The 15,027-nt window shown below is 36.5% G+C and overlaps 1 protein-coding gene across 10 annotated transcripts in view; it reads left to right on the top strand.

The window, feature by feature from the left end:
- Window positions 1-15,027, top strand: part of LOC149575589 (myosin-11-like) — a 329,180-nt gene that overhangs the window by 167,841 nt on the left and 146,312 nt on the right. For all 10 annotated transcript variants that reach the window (XR_016360188.1, XR_016360187.1, XR_016360189.1 and 7 more), the window contains one exon: window positions 11,591-11,689. Coding sequence is in view for 7 of the 10 variants with exons in the window: in XM_089815351.1 (XP_089671477.1) it covers window positions 11,591-11,689 (99 nt within the window). In the remaining 3 variants the exon portion in view is untranslated. The remainder of the gene's footprint in view (window positions 1-11,590; window positions 11,690-15,027) is intronic.

Genomic DNA, 15,027 nt, shown 5'->3' on the forward strand with positions numbered 1-15,027 from the left:
GCTATACACTGTTGAGATTATGGGTGTTGCACACATTGCATAAATATTGTTTTATTTTATTTTATTATGTAATGTTGTATCTAGATGGATGTGCAACATATAAATATTTCCATGGGATATACTTGATGAGTTGTATTGTAATATTGTGATAATATTTCATATAATTATTTAATATTGGGGGAAAAGAATTAAATTTTTAATATTAAATGTGGGGTCAGTGGGTTAGGTAGCACATGGTTTTAGCACATGGTTTATGTAATACCACTTGATGGTTTTGTGGGATTTGCTACTATATAAGCAACCACAAGGGTAGTTGTTGATTTGAAAAAGCGAGAAGGGAAAGGGAAAGAGTCGAGCAGGACAAGGCTTGACAGGTTAGCCAAGGGAGCATTTGTGAAGGTTGGAAGCATGGCATGAGATGTGTGCATTCATGCTTGTTCACATGGATTGCTCGGTTGTGGCTATGACTTTGAAGGTTTCCATGGTTGTATTGCAATGGTGTTTTTGCTGAATAATACATGGTGATGGATGCTTTTGGAGCCTGGGTTTTTCTCCTTCAATGAGGGTTTCCTAGGGTATATCTTGTGTCACAATTTTTGTGGGTATGTTGTCTATTCTCTTGTATGTGGATTTTAATTCTGTGTTTATTTCAGATCTATTATGGGTTATGTGGAAACGGTTATATTATTTGTTGCAAGTTTCCTTACAAGTGGTATCAGAGCTAGGGTTTTGTTATTGTAACCTTAGATTGAATCCATGGGAATGCATGAGAGGATAAAAGAAAGGGCAAGATATATGAGTTGTTTATTGCAGATTTGAGGGTTTTGGGTTTGCTGTTATGATGGGATGTTGAAATATTTTGGGCATATGAAATTGTTGGACAAAAGGATTTTTTTGGATGTTTCATTTAAATGAGGTTTTTAAGGGGAACTTGCAGAAATGACCTCCTGGATAAAAATCGACCTCACTATTGGATCCTGGTCCATGTTTCCATAAATTTTGAATATATAATATGTCTTAGTTTGGCCATGTTCAGAGAAAATGAAAGAGTTTTTTAGTTTTAGCCCGTGATGGCCGTCAAATTTAATCCTATCGAAATTTTAATCACAAAAAAAAATCGCGATGAAATTGTTAAAAAGACTATCTTAGTAAAACGACTATAACTTTCTCTCAGGATATTGAATTTCAGACTTCTTACAGGCCTTGGAAAGCTAATTCAGAGCACCACAACTTGGTGTAGGTTTGGTTCTATGATTTTGACATTTTGTCAGATTTTAAGAGCCCGAAAGTTAGATGTTTATTTTGAGCACGAATTAGGGCATAACTTGGGCATACAGATTAGATTTTGTACTTCAAGTAGTCAATAGAAAGCTCTTGGAGAGCTCTATAACATTGGTCCAGATTTGGTGTAGGTTTGGCATGATTTATTTGGTGTTATATTAATCTGAAAAGTTTATGGTATATATTGACTATGGTAGCATTGTGAGTTTATGGCATTGTATATTTTGAAGATATAAGATTTGATGTCATTGTATACTCAGTTAATATTTCAGATTGGTCTTATGATGATATTGTTATCATAATTTGATTTGGATATGTATGATGACTTGTTGGGTTTACAAGTTATGCAGTGTTGTAAGCGGTCTATACTTACAGGTTGCATTTATGGCTTGGTTATGGGTTGTCTTTGCCCATTGATCTTTCATTATTGATGCATATTCAGATTGGTGGCTTGGATTTGGGTTGTCTATACCCTAAGTCACATGATTTATGAATTTTTCTTTATATAGAAAGGATGAGATGTTGTTACCAAGTACAGTCATGGTGGAGGATTATGGTTGACTAATTTATGCTGATAGGTTGGATATATTGAGAGCGAGATGCTCAGTTCATGGATGTGATCAGTGCCATGGATTTTGGCATGATATGATTGGATATACAGGTACATCCTTGATGTTCATTGGTTTAGAGTCCTGATTTGGTTATGGTGGTATATCTTCTTGGTTGAGGATTACAGTTATTTGGTTTCTTTTGAGCTCATGATGTACACTTTGAGTTCTTTGATGGTTTGATGCCTTGGTTGATTCTCATGGTTAGAGGATGGTTTTCCATTATGGTGTCATGGATAGCTTGGATACACGATTTAGTAGGAGCTTGTGACAGTGATAAGGTGACAATGCATGATTAGTTCCTTGTTTTGTTTGTATCTTCTTGGATTTGGAGATCTTGGTTTCACTTGGTACTGACACTTTGGTTGTGAGTGTAGACCTGGAGGATCTTCATGTAGGAGATGGATTTTATGTAGCCATAGGTGACTTGGTACCACAGTTGAGTGGGAGTTTTTGGCATTGATATACTTATTGAGTGTTTGCAAATGTTGGAGGTTTGTCTTAGATCATGTTGCTGCAGAAGCGTCTTTGACATTTGCATGGTGCACTTGGTTATCTTTATGGTGTGTGAGGATGGTTAGATCTTGAGAACTCATGGAGTTGATGGTTCTTCATGGTGTCTGGAGATGGTTCTTCATGGTATGTGGAGATGGTTTTTCCTCATGGTGTGTGGAGATGGTTGCATCTTGAGGACTAGTGGAGTTCTTGATAAGGTGTAGTTTATGCTTTCATTTGACATGTTATCCTTGGAGTTAGGATGGTTTCATTTTTATGTCATGGTATACTATTGATATGCATTTAGAGTTGTGACATGTTATAGTATGTCCATATGGAGCATGCTATCTCTTTGGTTGAGATGTTTTAGATCATGTTGTCATGTTTATGTTCCTAAGGCCATGGTTGAAACTTTGACATTGATCTTGGTTTAGTTTCTTGGTATTGAGTACTGTTAGTAAACAGTTTTTCTCATAAATGTTCATATGTAAAAATAGAGAAAAGAATGTACACTAACAAATGAATTCCTATAGAAGAGACTGAGGAATTCTCTGCTTAAAGTTTCTTCACTGAAAACAGGCGCAACTACCTTTATTATAATGAGAATTTTTTGATCTAATAAACTCAATAGAATGACCTTTTCAGGAAAACGATCTGCTGAAAGTGTTAAATCAACTTATTTTATCTCATCAATACAAAACAAACTTTAATGCAAAAGAACCACTCGATTTTAATTATCAAGATGATCCACATAGTTGAAAATTAAACCATCGAGTAGGCAAATTCGATAAAACTAACTCCTCACAGCATCCCAAGTTCTGAATTGACAATTTCAAAACAAATAATAGACACAGCTAAAAGCTTAAATAGTATCTTCAGAAATATTGATTTAAATAGGCAGATAATAGTATCCACTTACAAAGCTTTTAACCATAAATCAAATTGTAGAGTTTCATTGTATCTGCAAAAATTTTGAAATGCGACTTCTAACTTGGAATAAAATCACAAACAAAAAATAGTTTTGTCTATCGATCCGCTGGAGAATTCTAACCCCTCTACCATACTAATTATTACATATATATAGCCATGGGGCTAGACTTCTGCCAAAATTACCCCATCAGGAGTTAATTGTCTTTGGGAAAAGTAACTGCTAATTGAAAATGCCAGAAAAACAAATGGCAAAATAAAATGTAACTAAGTGATTAAGTGTAACCGCTTGTCTTGATTAGGTAGCGTTGTCTCCACTGGCCGCAACTTTCACTGTTTTCCACGTTTCATAGGCAGTCGAAAAGGCTGAGATAACGAATTGATGTGGCAAACCAATATAGGCGAACCTTTGCTTCCAGATTTCTTTCATCTTCTTCAGTTCAACAATCTTTTCTTCATGCATTTCCAAGTGCTTTAGATTGATGATTAACATGGCCTCAGTATGCGCCACGTTAGATAAGTCTTGCTTAGCTGGTGCCTTCTTATCTTGCCATTCTTGAAATTTCTTTTGAACTTCTTTGATTATCTCATCCGATTGGGCAATCGAGTCGTCTTCTTTTCCCATGAACTGTTTGGCAAACCATTTAAGGTCATTTTGAATAATCTGGTGTATAACCTTAAGCTCTTGCAACGCTTCTTTAATTTCAGTTACTCCTTGTGTCAGTGCTTCATTCCTCCATTCCTCCATTCGATGCAATCTTTGATGACATACAGGGCCTTTTTGTCTAGACCAGCTATGGGGCATTCAGCTTGGAATTTCTGTAGGCCAAGTTCTTGCACATCTTCCAACCACATCACCACCTTTGCCCACTTATTCTTCTCTTTTTCATATCCTTCATTGCTTGACTCCACCTTTTTAGCAATGTTCGATATTTCCTTTGAGGCATGATCCAAGTGACCTATGTGTTTTACAGTGTCATGTAGAACATCCTGAACCCATTCACCGACTATTTTCGCTATCGCTTTGCACTTATGCAGATTCTCCAATGATTGCTGATTGGTCGCAGAGGACACATCAATGATGGCTGACATCTCATGGATTGGCTTTGCTTCAGGGTGAAGGAGGGCATTGATATATTGCGCCATGTTTTTTATTGTTTCTTTCATTTCTTGTTTATCCTGTCCATCTTTCCATACTCTGTGCGCGATCTTTTTATTAGATGCTTCAAAGAATTCCATGTCTACTTTGCGATTCCCTTTTCTCAGGTCAACCTTTGTTATCTGGTAGTCTTGAGGAACCACGGAATCACGTGAGCTTCCATCTGGTGGTGTAGCTATCTCTGCTGCCCATCGTCCTGAATTCTTATCAAAATTAATCCTTGCCTCGGTTCTTGCTTTCTTTACTTTAGGTGTCTTACCAAGACACTTACTAACCAAATCATCAATAGGCATGGATATTGGGACTATGCTCCTTTTGTTCTCCATTAATGTCTCCAGCCATTTAGACGTAGCCTGATCTTTTGCTGTAGCAGGGGAGCATTTGACCAAAGTGAGGTTACTCTCCTGGCCTTTGGTAGTCACTGACAAGTTCTGGGATTTAGGTACATTATCCGCCATAGGTGGGTCTTCTGCTACCTCCAGGTCAACGGTTATAGTGTTCTTACTTTTGACGATTGATGCCTTCTTTGTGCTTGAATGGGTTATCCTCTTGCTCTTTGGAGTTGCCTCTTGCACTTGAAGTTGAAGTGTTTCAGGATTTGCTTCAACTTCAACTTCAACTGGACCTGCAACAGAATCAGGAACACCTCGATTAGTTTTCTTTTTGGCAGTCTTTTTATCTTTGCTTTTTGAAAACTTCCCAGAAAGGTCTGGAGTAGTCACTGCCTTTAATTTTATCCACTTGGCGGTTCTAGCAATTACATCTTTAGTACGGGTATAGACATCATTTTCTTCTCTCTTTTCCCAGTCAATCTCAAGAATGGGCATGCATTCAATCTGGTCAATATAAAACTGATCAAGCACTTCTTCAAAATCACCATCTTTTAATCCATAAGTATCCAGCTCCACATTAAACATAGTGATCTGTTTAATGGTTAAGTGTGACCACAGTCTTTTCCTTACCCCAAATTCATTAAGGTAGTTTGCCCAAAAATCTTCTAATTGTGAGGAATGAACCAGAGATACTGCATTCTTAACATTGTTTTTGACAAAGCCAGCATAGTCAAAATCTAACCGAGAAATGAAAGGCTTAAAGCATAAGCGGGATAATGACTTTGCTGACCATATGGCTTCTTTTAGACTGGGGCATCTATGGTGTCCAATCTCAATTGGGAAGAATACTGAAGAAGATCTTTTTGAAATTTGAAAAGACTCAATCACAGAAACAAATTGCCTACACATCTCAGATAACACTACAGAATCTGAACAATAGCGTGGTAGTTTTAAAGGTTCATTAGAAAAACCACCCACTCTGATATACGTAAATCTGGGGAATTGAATGTAATAGCAACCATAGATTTGCACAACCTGCATAGCTTCTTCTGACATCCTATCATTCTCCCGACCTTGGAGTTCAAATACCAATTTCCCTAGAAAGACATCATTTACCCTTTTAAACTTCTTGCATAATGTAGCTTCTTGAAGATCACCGTAATATTGGTAGATGGGCATGTCATCAACCCAAGGTGCATGTGGAAGATAGTCCCATTCTTTAGATGCCGCTAGGATGTAAATTAGATAAGAAGACAAGAAAAATGGACCACAATTGTTAACAGCTATTAAACCCCTTTGTAGGTTTTCTGCTATCAGGTCAGACCAATCAATGAATTTAACCCCTTCAATGATATTCTGTATGAAAAAGTACATCCATGACTCCCAGTGGAATGCATGCTCATTTCCTTTGATCTTATTCAGCAGAAGAACGATGTCTGCAATTTTTTTTATAAAATGCTCAATAGTCAATGGCTTAGGCAGTCTAGAACCTCCCTCTGCTGGTTTCAAAAGCTAGGACTGAGCTATCTTGTTGTCATAGCTGTTTTTGTTTTTGGCGTACAGGCGCTCAGCGTCTTCGAACGTCCATGGCTCGTAGGGTTCCTTGTGAGGAATCCTAAAGGCCGAATGGACATTGGTTCTATTGATTCTAACAATCACTTCCCTTGAGGCTTTCTTAATACCCCCAGAAATAGGGTCATAATGGCTTGCACATTCAAGGACGAGTTCTGGGTATGTGATAGCAGCGGGAAAAGTGATGGCTTCTAATAATCCACTATCGACTAGCTTCTGTTAAATAGGGCTTGACTGGGTGTTCTTGGCTCGTTCAATTACCTCAGATAAATTTTTATTTACCAGGAACGTATCACGAATTTCAGGCAGTGAACTGAGCAAAGAAGGCTTCTCTAACTTGGGCAATTTTGGGTGGAAAAGCGTCATGATTGCTAATAAAGACAGGTTTACAAGATATGGCTTGAAATATCTCAAAACAAAGCAAACACAATTTGAAATGCAAAGGGTTATGGAAATGCACTTACAATTTGACAAAGACAGAGCCTACAACTCGCCCTTCTTACCCGATAATGCTGGAATTTCTTTGGAGAAAGTGGAATGAGTGGGAAAGGGCTAAAATGAATGCATTTAAGGAATGATTTGTGCAGGAGATCGCAGGACAGATTTGGCAAGTAAGTGCAATAATTACTCATTCATGTGGCATGTTTTGGAAAAGACGCCGCGTGTGCTTTGTTTTAAATACTCCATCAAATCCGCACGTATGCTGTTATGCTAAGTGATCATGACATGACAATTTTAACCCTCAATCAAATCTTGCCGTAGCCAAACACGTACTGCCTTAAATCCTTCCATTCATGACTTCGCATGTCTTGGGAAATGCTATACTGGGACCCACCTTGATTTGGTTCGAATATTTGAAACCTGCATACAACTTTCGTTTGTGTGCAACATCAACACTGAAGTTGAAGTTGACGATTTGGGTGATCGGGTTTCAACTTCAACTTTGACTTTAATAAGGCCAACTCGAGGAAAAAGATCGGACTTTACACATGAAGACTGACACAAACCTGAGCTTGAAGTTGAGGTAAACTAAAACTTCAAGTTCAACTTCAGAAAAAGAAAACTTGGGACTAAAACATACTAGGGTGCGAGAAAAATATAAGCACTAACAAGTACATTGATCATAAGCTGAATACTTCATGATATTGCTATGTTGCATTTGGAGTTGGCATGGATTGATTGTTTACAGGCGCTCATGGATACTTAGAGACGGTGGTGATGCTGATTTCTCTTGGATTAGAGAAGTATTTGTTGGGACGGTTGATGGTTTTAGCAGGAAGTCCGAGGGGCATTCACCTGATATGGACTTGAGAGGAGATTGTTCTTAAATGAGTTGGGTACTTGGCGGTTTGTTATTTGAGGGTATAGCCTATTATTTTCTCTCAGGTGCATTATGTATATGCTTGTCTTTAATGAATATGGATCTTGAGCTAAGGTAATGAGTTAGTTCTGGAGGGTTCATTTGAGAGATGGTTTAGCATTGGTTATCTCCATTAGCATATGTTGTTACGTTGGTTGAGTTTTGGAGATGGTTTTATATTGGGCATATTCCTTGGATTAGGAATGATTTATGAGTTTGATCTTCTTGTGAGAGGCTTACGTTCATGATTAGTTATATGGTATGGTTTGGGTGTTGTGGCTTTTTGTTGGGGTTTTGAGGAGATCATACTTGCACAGTTTACATCTAGAGGTGTGTGTAGATGGACATGATACAGGTTATGTTTTGCATGGTTTTTCTTTGGTCTTGGTTATCTTTCTGGATGTTCGGTTTCACTTACATTGGATTTGAGATTGGTTAGAGATTGTAATCACTCATTTGTCCTCATATATGTCATGTGAGAGATGACATGGTTATTCCTTTATCTCTTTCCTCTATTAGTTGTGGAGAACTTGGGAGAGTGTTGGAGACTTGTTATGAGAGTTGTTTTTGCAGGTTAATGATTTATGTGTTGTGGATGTCCTTGATACTACATGGATTCACTTCTTTGAAATGTTGTGAGTGGATTGGTTATAGATTTGACATTATCATTTGTAGTGGGAGCTTCATGGTATATATGTGACAGGTATTGCTCTTGAGGCTTGTGATTGCAGGTTACAGATTGGATATGTTGATGATGTGAGATTCACTTGGTATACCTTTGAAGGTATGGATAGCTGGATGGGTTTGGCACTTGCTGTGTGTGCTATTTCAGCTATGGATATTTTGACAACTACAAATACATGTGATTACCTTTGGATTAGGTTTTTTGTGCTTGGCATTTCAGTTGGTAGAGGATTTTATGATCCTTTAATGCAACAGGTTGGGTGGCTTTCTCTTTGGATGGCTTCTATGTATGTTTGGTGGCAGTGACATAATAGGAGGTGAGACCATTCATGTTTGAGATGCTGGATACTTTCATTTTGTTGCGGGTACCAGGATGGAGCACTTCATGTACTTTGATCCATGATTGGTGGATGTGCTGGGAGGGATTGTTCCCTTGTTCATTTATGTGGCTACAGATTGACCCTATGCAATGTATACAAGAAGTGGGAGATTGTTGAGATTATGGGTGTTGCACACATTGCATAATATTGTTATATTGTTTTATTTTATTTTATTATGTAATGTTGCATCTAGATGGATGTGCAACATGTAAATATTCCCATGGGATATACTTGATGAGTTGTATTGTAACATTGTGATAATATTTTATGTAATTATTTAATATTGAGGAAAAGAATTAAATTCCAATATTAAATGTGGGGTTAGTGGGTTAGGTAGTACATGGTTTATGTAATACCACTTGGTGGTTTTGTAGGACTTGCTACTATATAAGTAGCCACAAGGGTAGTTGGTGTGAGAAAGTGAGATGGGAAAAAGGGAAAGAGTCGAGCGGGACAAGGCTTGACAGGTTGGCGAACGGAGCATTTGTGAAGGTTGGAAGCATGGCATGAGATGTGTGGATTCATGCTTGTTCACATGGATTGCTCAGTTGTGGTTATGGCTTTGAAGGCTTCCATGGTTGTATTGCAATGGTGTTTTTGTTGAATAATACATGGTGATGGATGCTTTTGGAGGCTGGGTTTTTTTCCCTCAATGAGGGTTTTCTAGGGTATATCTTGTGTCAATTTTTGTGGGTATGTTGTCTATTCTCTTGCATGTGGATTTTAATTCCGTGTTTATTTCAGATCTATTATGGGTTATGTGGAAATGGTTATATTATTTGTTGCAAGTTTCCTTACATGCACTATACTTATGGTACTTAAAATACAAGTTATGAAAAGATGTATAAGACTATTAAGAAGTAAACTAAAAAAAATGCAAATGCCAAATGCTAAATAGTAAATACTTGAAAATTGTAGTTTTGAATATTGAATCACTAATTAGAAATTAGACTTCTCAATACTAAATGAAATTTTAAATTGTCAAATCGGCAAATGGAAGATTTTTGTTATATCAAAAATATCATAAAGTGATTACAATGAGTAGCATGATATCAAAGCAAGTACAAAATGTCAAAATGTAGTGAAGGGATGCCTCTAACCATCCCTTAGGAGGTTGGGTCTTAGGCGGCGATTGGTGGTTGATGGGCAATGCAGCTGGGGACTTGAGAATGGCAGCAGATTAATATTAATCTTGGATGAAATTACACCCACAATGGGATTATCATGGTTAACATTATGTTCGTATCCATGTATGTTCTGTTTTCTTTTTATCTATACTTTATTTCTTTTCAGATGTCTCAATTTCCGCCATATGTCAATCGTAATAGCTCTATTTGAAATGCCTATATCAATACAAAGTACTTATGACCAGTAATGTAAAATAACAAAATTCAGTTTTATATAAGTTGAAATCTCTTTTGGCAATTTATGCACTAGTAAATCTATAAGAAAATTATTGACAAGATAGCATTCTAATGGCTCTAGAAGCTTTTGGAGAAGACTGATGCACGAATGCGATATGCTGTGGAGAAAAAGAATGGATCTTTTGGTCAAGATACTGGAAGAAAGAAGAGCACAAGAATGGCTGTGTGGTTTGTGGAGAACCTGTTCTATTCATTCATATTAATATAACAAGAAGTCAAATGTGTTTCTGTTGTGAGATGGCCAAGTTTCCCAAAAGAAATAGTTTTTCTGCATGGCAGTTGAGTTTTAGAGCTTTAGAGATTTACAGAAGAGTAGAAACATATGCATATTTTTTCCTTGTGCATGCTTAAAAGTTAGTAAATGGAAGATTTATGGGAAGTTGGTGGCTTCTCCTGGTCCATCCTTAGATTCCAGAATGAGAAAAGGAAAAGAAGATTCATTCTCTACCCAATATGAAATGTTAATGCTGTAATTAGGCTGATATTTTTAAAATCAATGACCGAATAAGATTTGCTCATTTTATCACCTCTAGGATCTGCAGAATGTTTTTGCTAGCAATCAAATTCTCTTGGTTTCTTGATGACTAGATGTTTGCATATTTGACGTGCGAGGCCATTGTGGTTGAAATTGTATCAGATAGCTTATTTGTAGACAACCCATGTATGACAACTGCAAGGATTTCTGATGGCCATAGCACACTCTCTTCTTAACATTGGGAATCCTCTCGGATCACTTTTTAGTGGCTCACATTTTAGGGATAGGTTATATCAACAGTTTTTTTATGCTACCCTCAGTTCTTTGGCTTTGAATGTTAGGTTAAAACTTAGTTCAAATTGCTATGAGAAATTGGTTGTTTCCTAGGATTAGCCAGTCCAACTTCCTTAGCCCAGGACCTTGCGCAATCATTCTCACACTTGGAATTGATATTCCTAAAGTGTCATATTATATCATTGGTGGCTTCTCCAACTAATCACTGAACAGTGACACCTGAGGCTTTGGTTTTTCAGCCTCGGGTTTCTACTGCTTTGCGGAGTTGTACCCTTTTCTATTTATAATTGAAATAGATTGGGGGTTAATTATGGTTGAGCCGTGTTTCAGTAATAATCAATCTATTTTTGCTTCAAGTTGAGGGAACATTTTGCTGTAGTCCTTTGCTATTGTATTCTCAAGTTGTGTTGCATTAGATGATTCTTCATTTTTATATAATCAGTATCTTCTATTTCTTCGCAAGGACATCTTTAGATCAAGCTTCAGGCTTCTTTTGAGTGATGGATAGAATAATTCTACATTGTAGTGTGCAACTATCTTCTTCTTTCAGTGGAATGAATCTAATATCTAATTGTAAGATGTCTTTTCTGATCTGATAGGGTGCGAGGGAAACAGGTGCACTGCGTGAAGCAAAGAATAAACTTGAGAAACAGTGTGAGGATTTAGCATGGAGACTGCAGCTCGAGAAAAGATTGCGAGTAATGGAATATTCTTAAGTTCAATTTTCATATTGTCTTCATATTGTGCATTAAGTAGATTCACATTGCATGTCATGGTTTTCCTCTTGTAAGCTGGTGAATTTATCTGGAAAAGAAAAGAAAAGAAACTTCTGATAACTGTACTGTGGTTGGAATGCTTGTCATTAGTAATCCACTTACCATGGATTTTATATTTAATTACTATTCTGTACTGTACTTTACCTTAATTTGACCGATTTATTTGTACTCTTTGCTTTCTAGATTTTGATTTTGCTGTATTCTTGGATTGGGGTGGAAGGTGACATATGTGTGTTGCATTTTATTATTTGTTTTTAAGTTCATGAATATGTTGACTTCAAAAATTAGGATTTTATATTGAATAATAGGAAAAAGGAACCAATGGTACTCGTGAATCTGTGTATGCATTTCTAGCTTCGTGATCAAACGCTCTAAATCCATTGATGATTTCTGCACAGTAAAGGCTAGATATTCATGTATTCTTTGTCATTTGTGTCTTATTACTCTGTTAAATTCATAGGTACAGTATATGCATGCTCTGTCCCAGTTGTTTTCTATAGCACAAGAACTATTTTTTGTTTTTTATTTTTTTATTCTCAAGAATCTCTCATGTATCAAAACATGCTTTGAATGTTAGGTTGGTCTGAATATCATATCCATCTTCAAGAATCAAGAGTAAGATATTCATATGTTCTCCTTTACTATCATAGGATCTTACTCTGCATGTATAACGATGGTACAAGGGTGCCTTTGGTTAGTTTTTTCCTATTGCACTGGGTTTTCCCATTGTTCCCAAGATTCCATCATCTATCAAAACAAGTTTGTAATCTCAGTTTGGTCTGAGGACCTCTGATCCATCTTCAGGAATAGGCTGTAGACTCTTCACTTGCATCTTCTCCCTGACCTTTTCAAACTGCAAGAAAATTATTGTCAATGAACCTCATAATAAAACCAATGCAGATCTGAATGTTGATGGCCAAGATATAGCAGAAAAAGTATTTAAATTGTAATCCTTTGACACGTAGCTGAATCTCTACGATGTACTCATGATGTCTACCTTTTCATAATTCACCATGCAGGCACAAGAACATGTTAACGAATGCAAGAGTGTTTTTCGTACTTGTGATTGATGTGAATGCAAAATGAGCACAAAATTGCATCATCATACGGAGTCTTGATGGCTGATAACCTGATAGACAATTGTCAAAATATAAGTAGTATACAACATTTTACATCTTGCTCTTCCCTAATCTAGTGAAAACTTGGGGAGAGGTAGAGGTTATAATCCTTGAGATCCTATATGGCTTCACAGTAGAAGGCTGTGGCTCGACCTCCATCCTAGTTGTAGATGCTAATGACTCCTCAACCTAAGCAATGTCATTTGCTCCTACATCTCTAATTGTACTCACATCATCCAATGTTGCCTCCGAAAATCAAAAATCTTGTATTAAGTAAACAATCGAGGCTGCTCTTCCTACCCTGCCCAATAGCTATAAGGATCTATCTCATCCAAATCAATGGGATTCTCTAATTTTCCCTCTACCCTTCTTGTGCGCAATCAAAGGCTCTATTTCACAAAGACAAGGTCATTGAGGTGTTTTTAAGCTAATTTATTCCTTTCTTTTGGTGAGGATGGCCTCAAATATGCAACAATTATACTCACAACTGGATGTGCTACAAGTTTGGAACAAATGTTAGGGGAAAATCATTAATTTTTTTAAGTATTCGCACCCCAATTTGTCCACCAAGAATCTATAAAACATAATATTGAAGAATTAGAAAGCAAAGTTAAAACATATTTTATCACTGATAATAGTTTTCCATAATCCATAATCTCATGCTTTTGGATGATACTGTGTATATTTTTTAACCATCAACGTTTTGGGTCATCTCATTGATCCATCATTAGGATGAGAGAGCTCAAGAATAACAAAAAATCACTGTGTTTTTTAACCATCAACGTCTCAGAGCATACTCAATGATCCATCATCGGGATGAGAGAGCTCAAGAATGCGAAAAGATGATCTTTTGGCATTCTTGAGCTATCTCATTTGACGATGGAGCATTGAGTATGATCCAAAATGTTGATGGTTAAAACACACACAAAATCTCATCTAGAAGCATACTATAACTTTTTATCAAATTATAAATAGTTGTAAGCTTAAAATTTGTAACTTGTAAAATGCTTGTGATATAAAGACTGTAAATTTTATACCTTGTGTTTGAGTGGTTGTTCCTTGGGCAGTAGCTTTGAGGAAAAGAGCCTATCCATTCTAGTCTTGTAACTCTGCATTTTTTGGACAATGAGGTGCCTAACAACAGCTTGGGTTGTCATCCTCTGAGTGCATTTAATGAGACCCCCCATAACCTCTCAATTAGGATCTGAGCAGGTATCCAAATAGAAAAAACAAGTGTTTGGGATGTACCCTACTCTATGGATGGGTTTCCAAGGTTATGTACATACTGTTGTTTAAAGGTTCATCAAAGCTTGTACAGTTTTTGTAATGCATTTGAGGCTTACTTGAATGTTAACTTTCAATTTTTTGCATTAGTCACAAAGCAACTACATAATTACTCAACTGATTTGAATGTGACTATGTATGACAGATTGAAAATACTTTTATAATAATATCTTTAATGAATAATCTCATTACACATTCAGAAGAGTTCATGATTCCATACTCTATTAACAAACAACCTCTTTCATTTGTTCATTCACATGAATGGTCATTTTATAAACATTTAAGTGAAATAACAATATAATGGCATTTATAAAGTCATTTATGTCCATGTTTATGTGCATACTTTATTTACAAGTTAACATTGGTCCCATAAGTATAAATGCGAACTTCAGAAAGAAATTCAAAATAAATTAAACTAAATAACATACTAGAAATATAAATAGTGTCACTATCAAATGCATACAACACTCGTGGAATATGAAATCCATATTTTCTTCAGAAATTTGTATTTATACTTATGCGACCTCTGCCATCTGAAAGAGGGCAGAGGTCACTCTGTATCAAGTGGGAGAGCAAGTAAATTTACCCAGCTAGATACCATCTTCATCAACAACACTATATGGAAATCAAACTGAAATCAGCACCATACACCCTTGCAAAGATAAAGTTAATGCCTTGATAATGGACTGAGAAGACTTGTCCATTGTGGAGAACACTCTTCTATGTAAAGTTTCTGCTAATTCTTTGTTCTTTGGATCAGACTTTAGTTCAGTCTTAAATTGCTGAGAATGGTCTTCTAAATATTATGAATATATAGATTGTTGAGGATGTTAACTCTTATCTTAAATGCAGATCCAA

This window comes from Cupressus sempervirens, chromosome 2 (assembly GCF_028749045.1).
Source record: "Cupressus sempervirens isolate cs-2001-9-10 chromosome 2, ASM2874904v1, whole genome shotgun sequence".
Taxonomy (NCBI): Eukaryota; Viridiplantae; Streptophyta; class Pinopsida; order Cupressales; family Cupressaceae; genus Cupressus; species Cupressus sempervirens.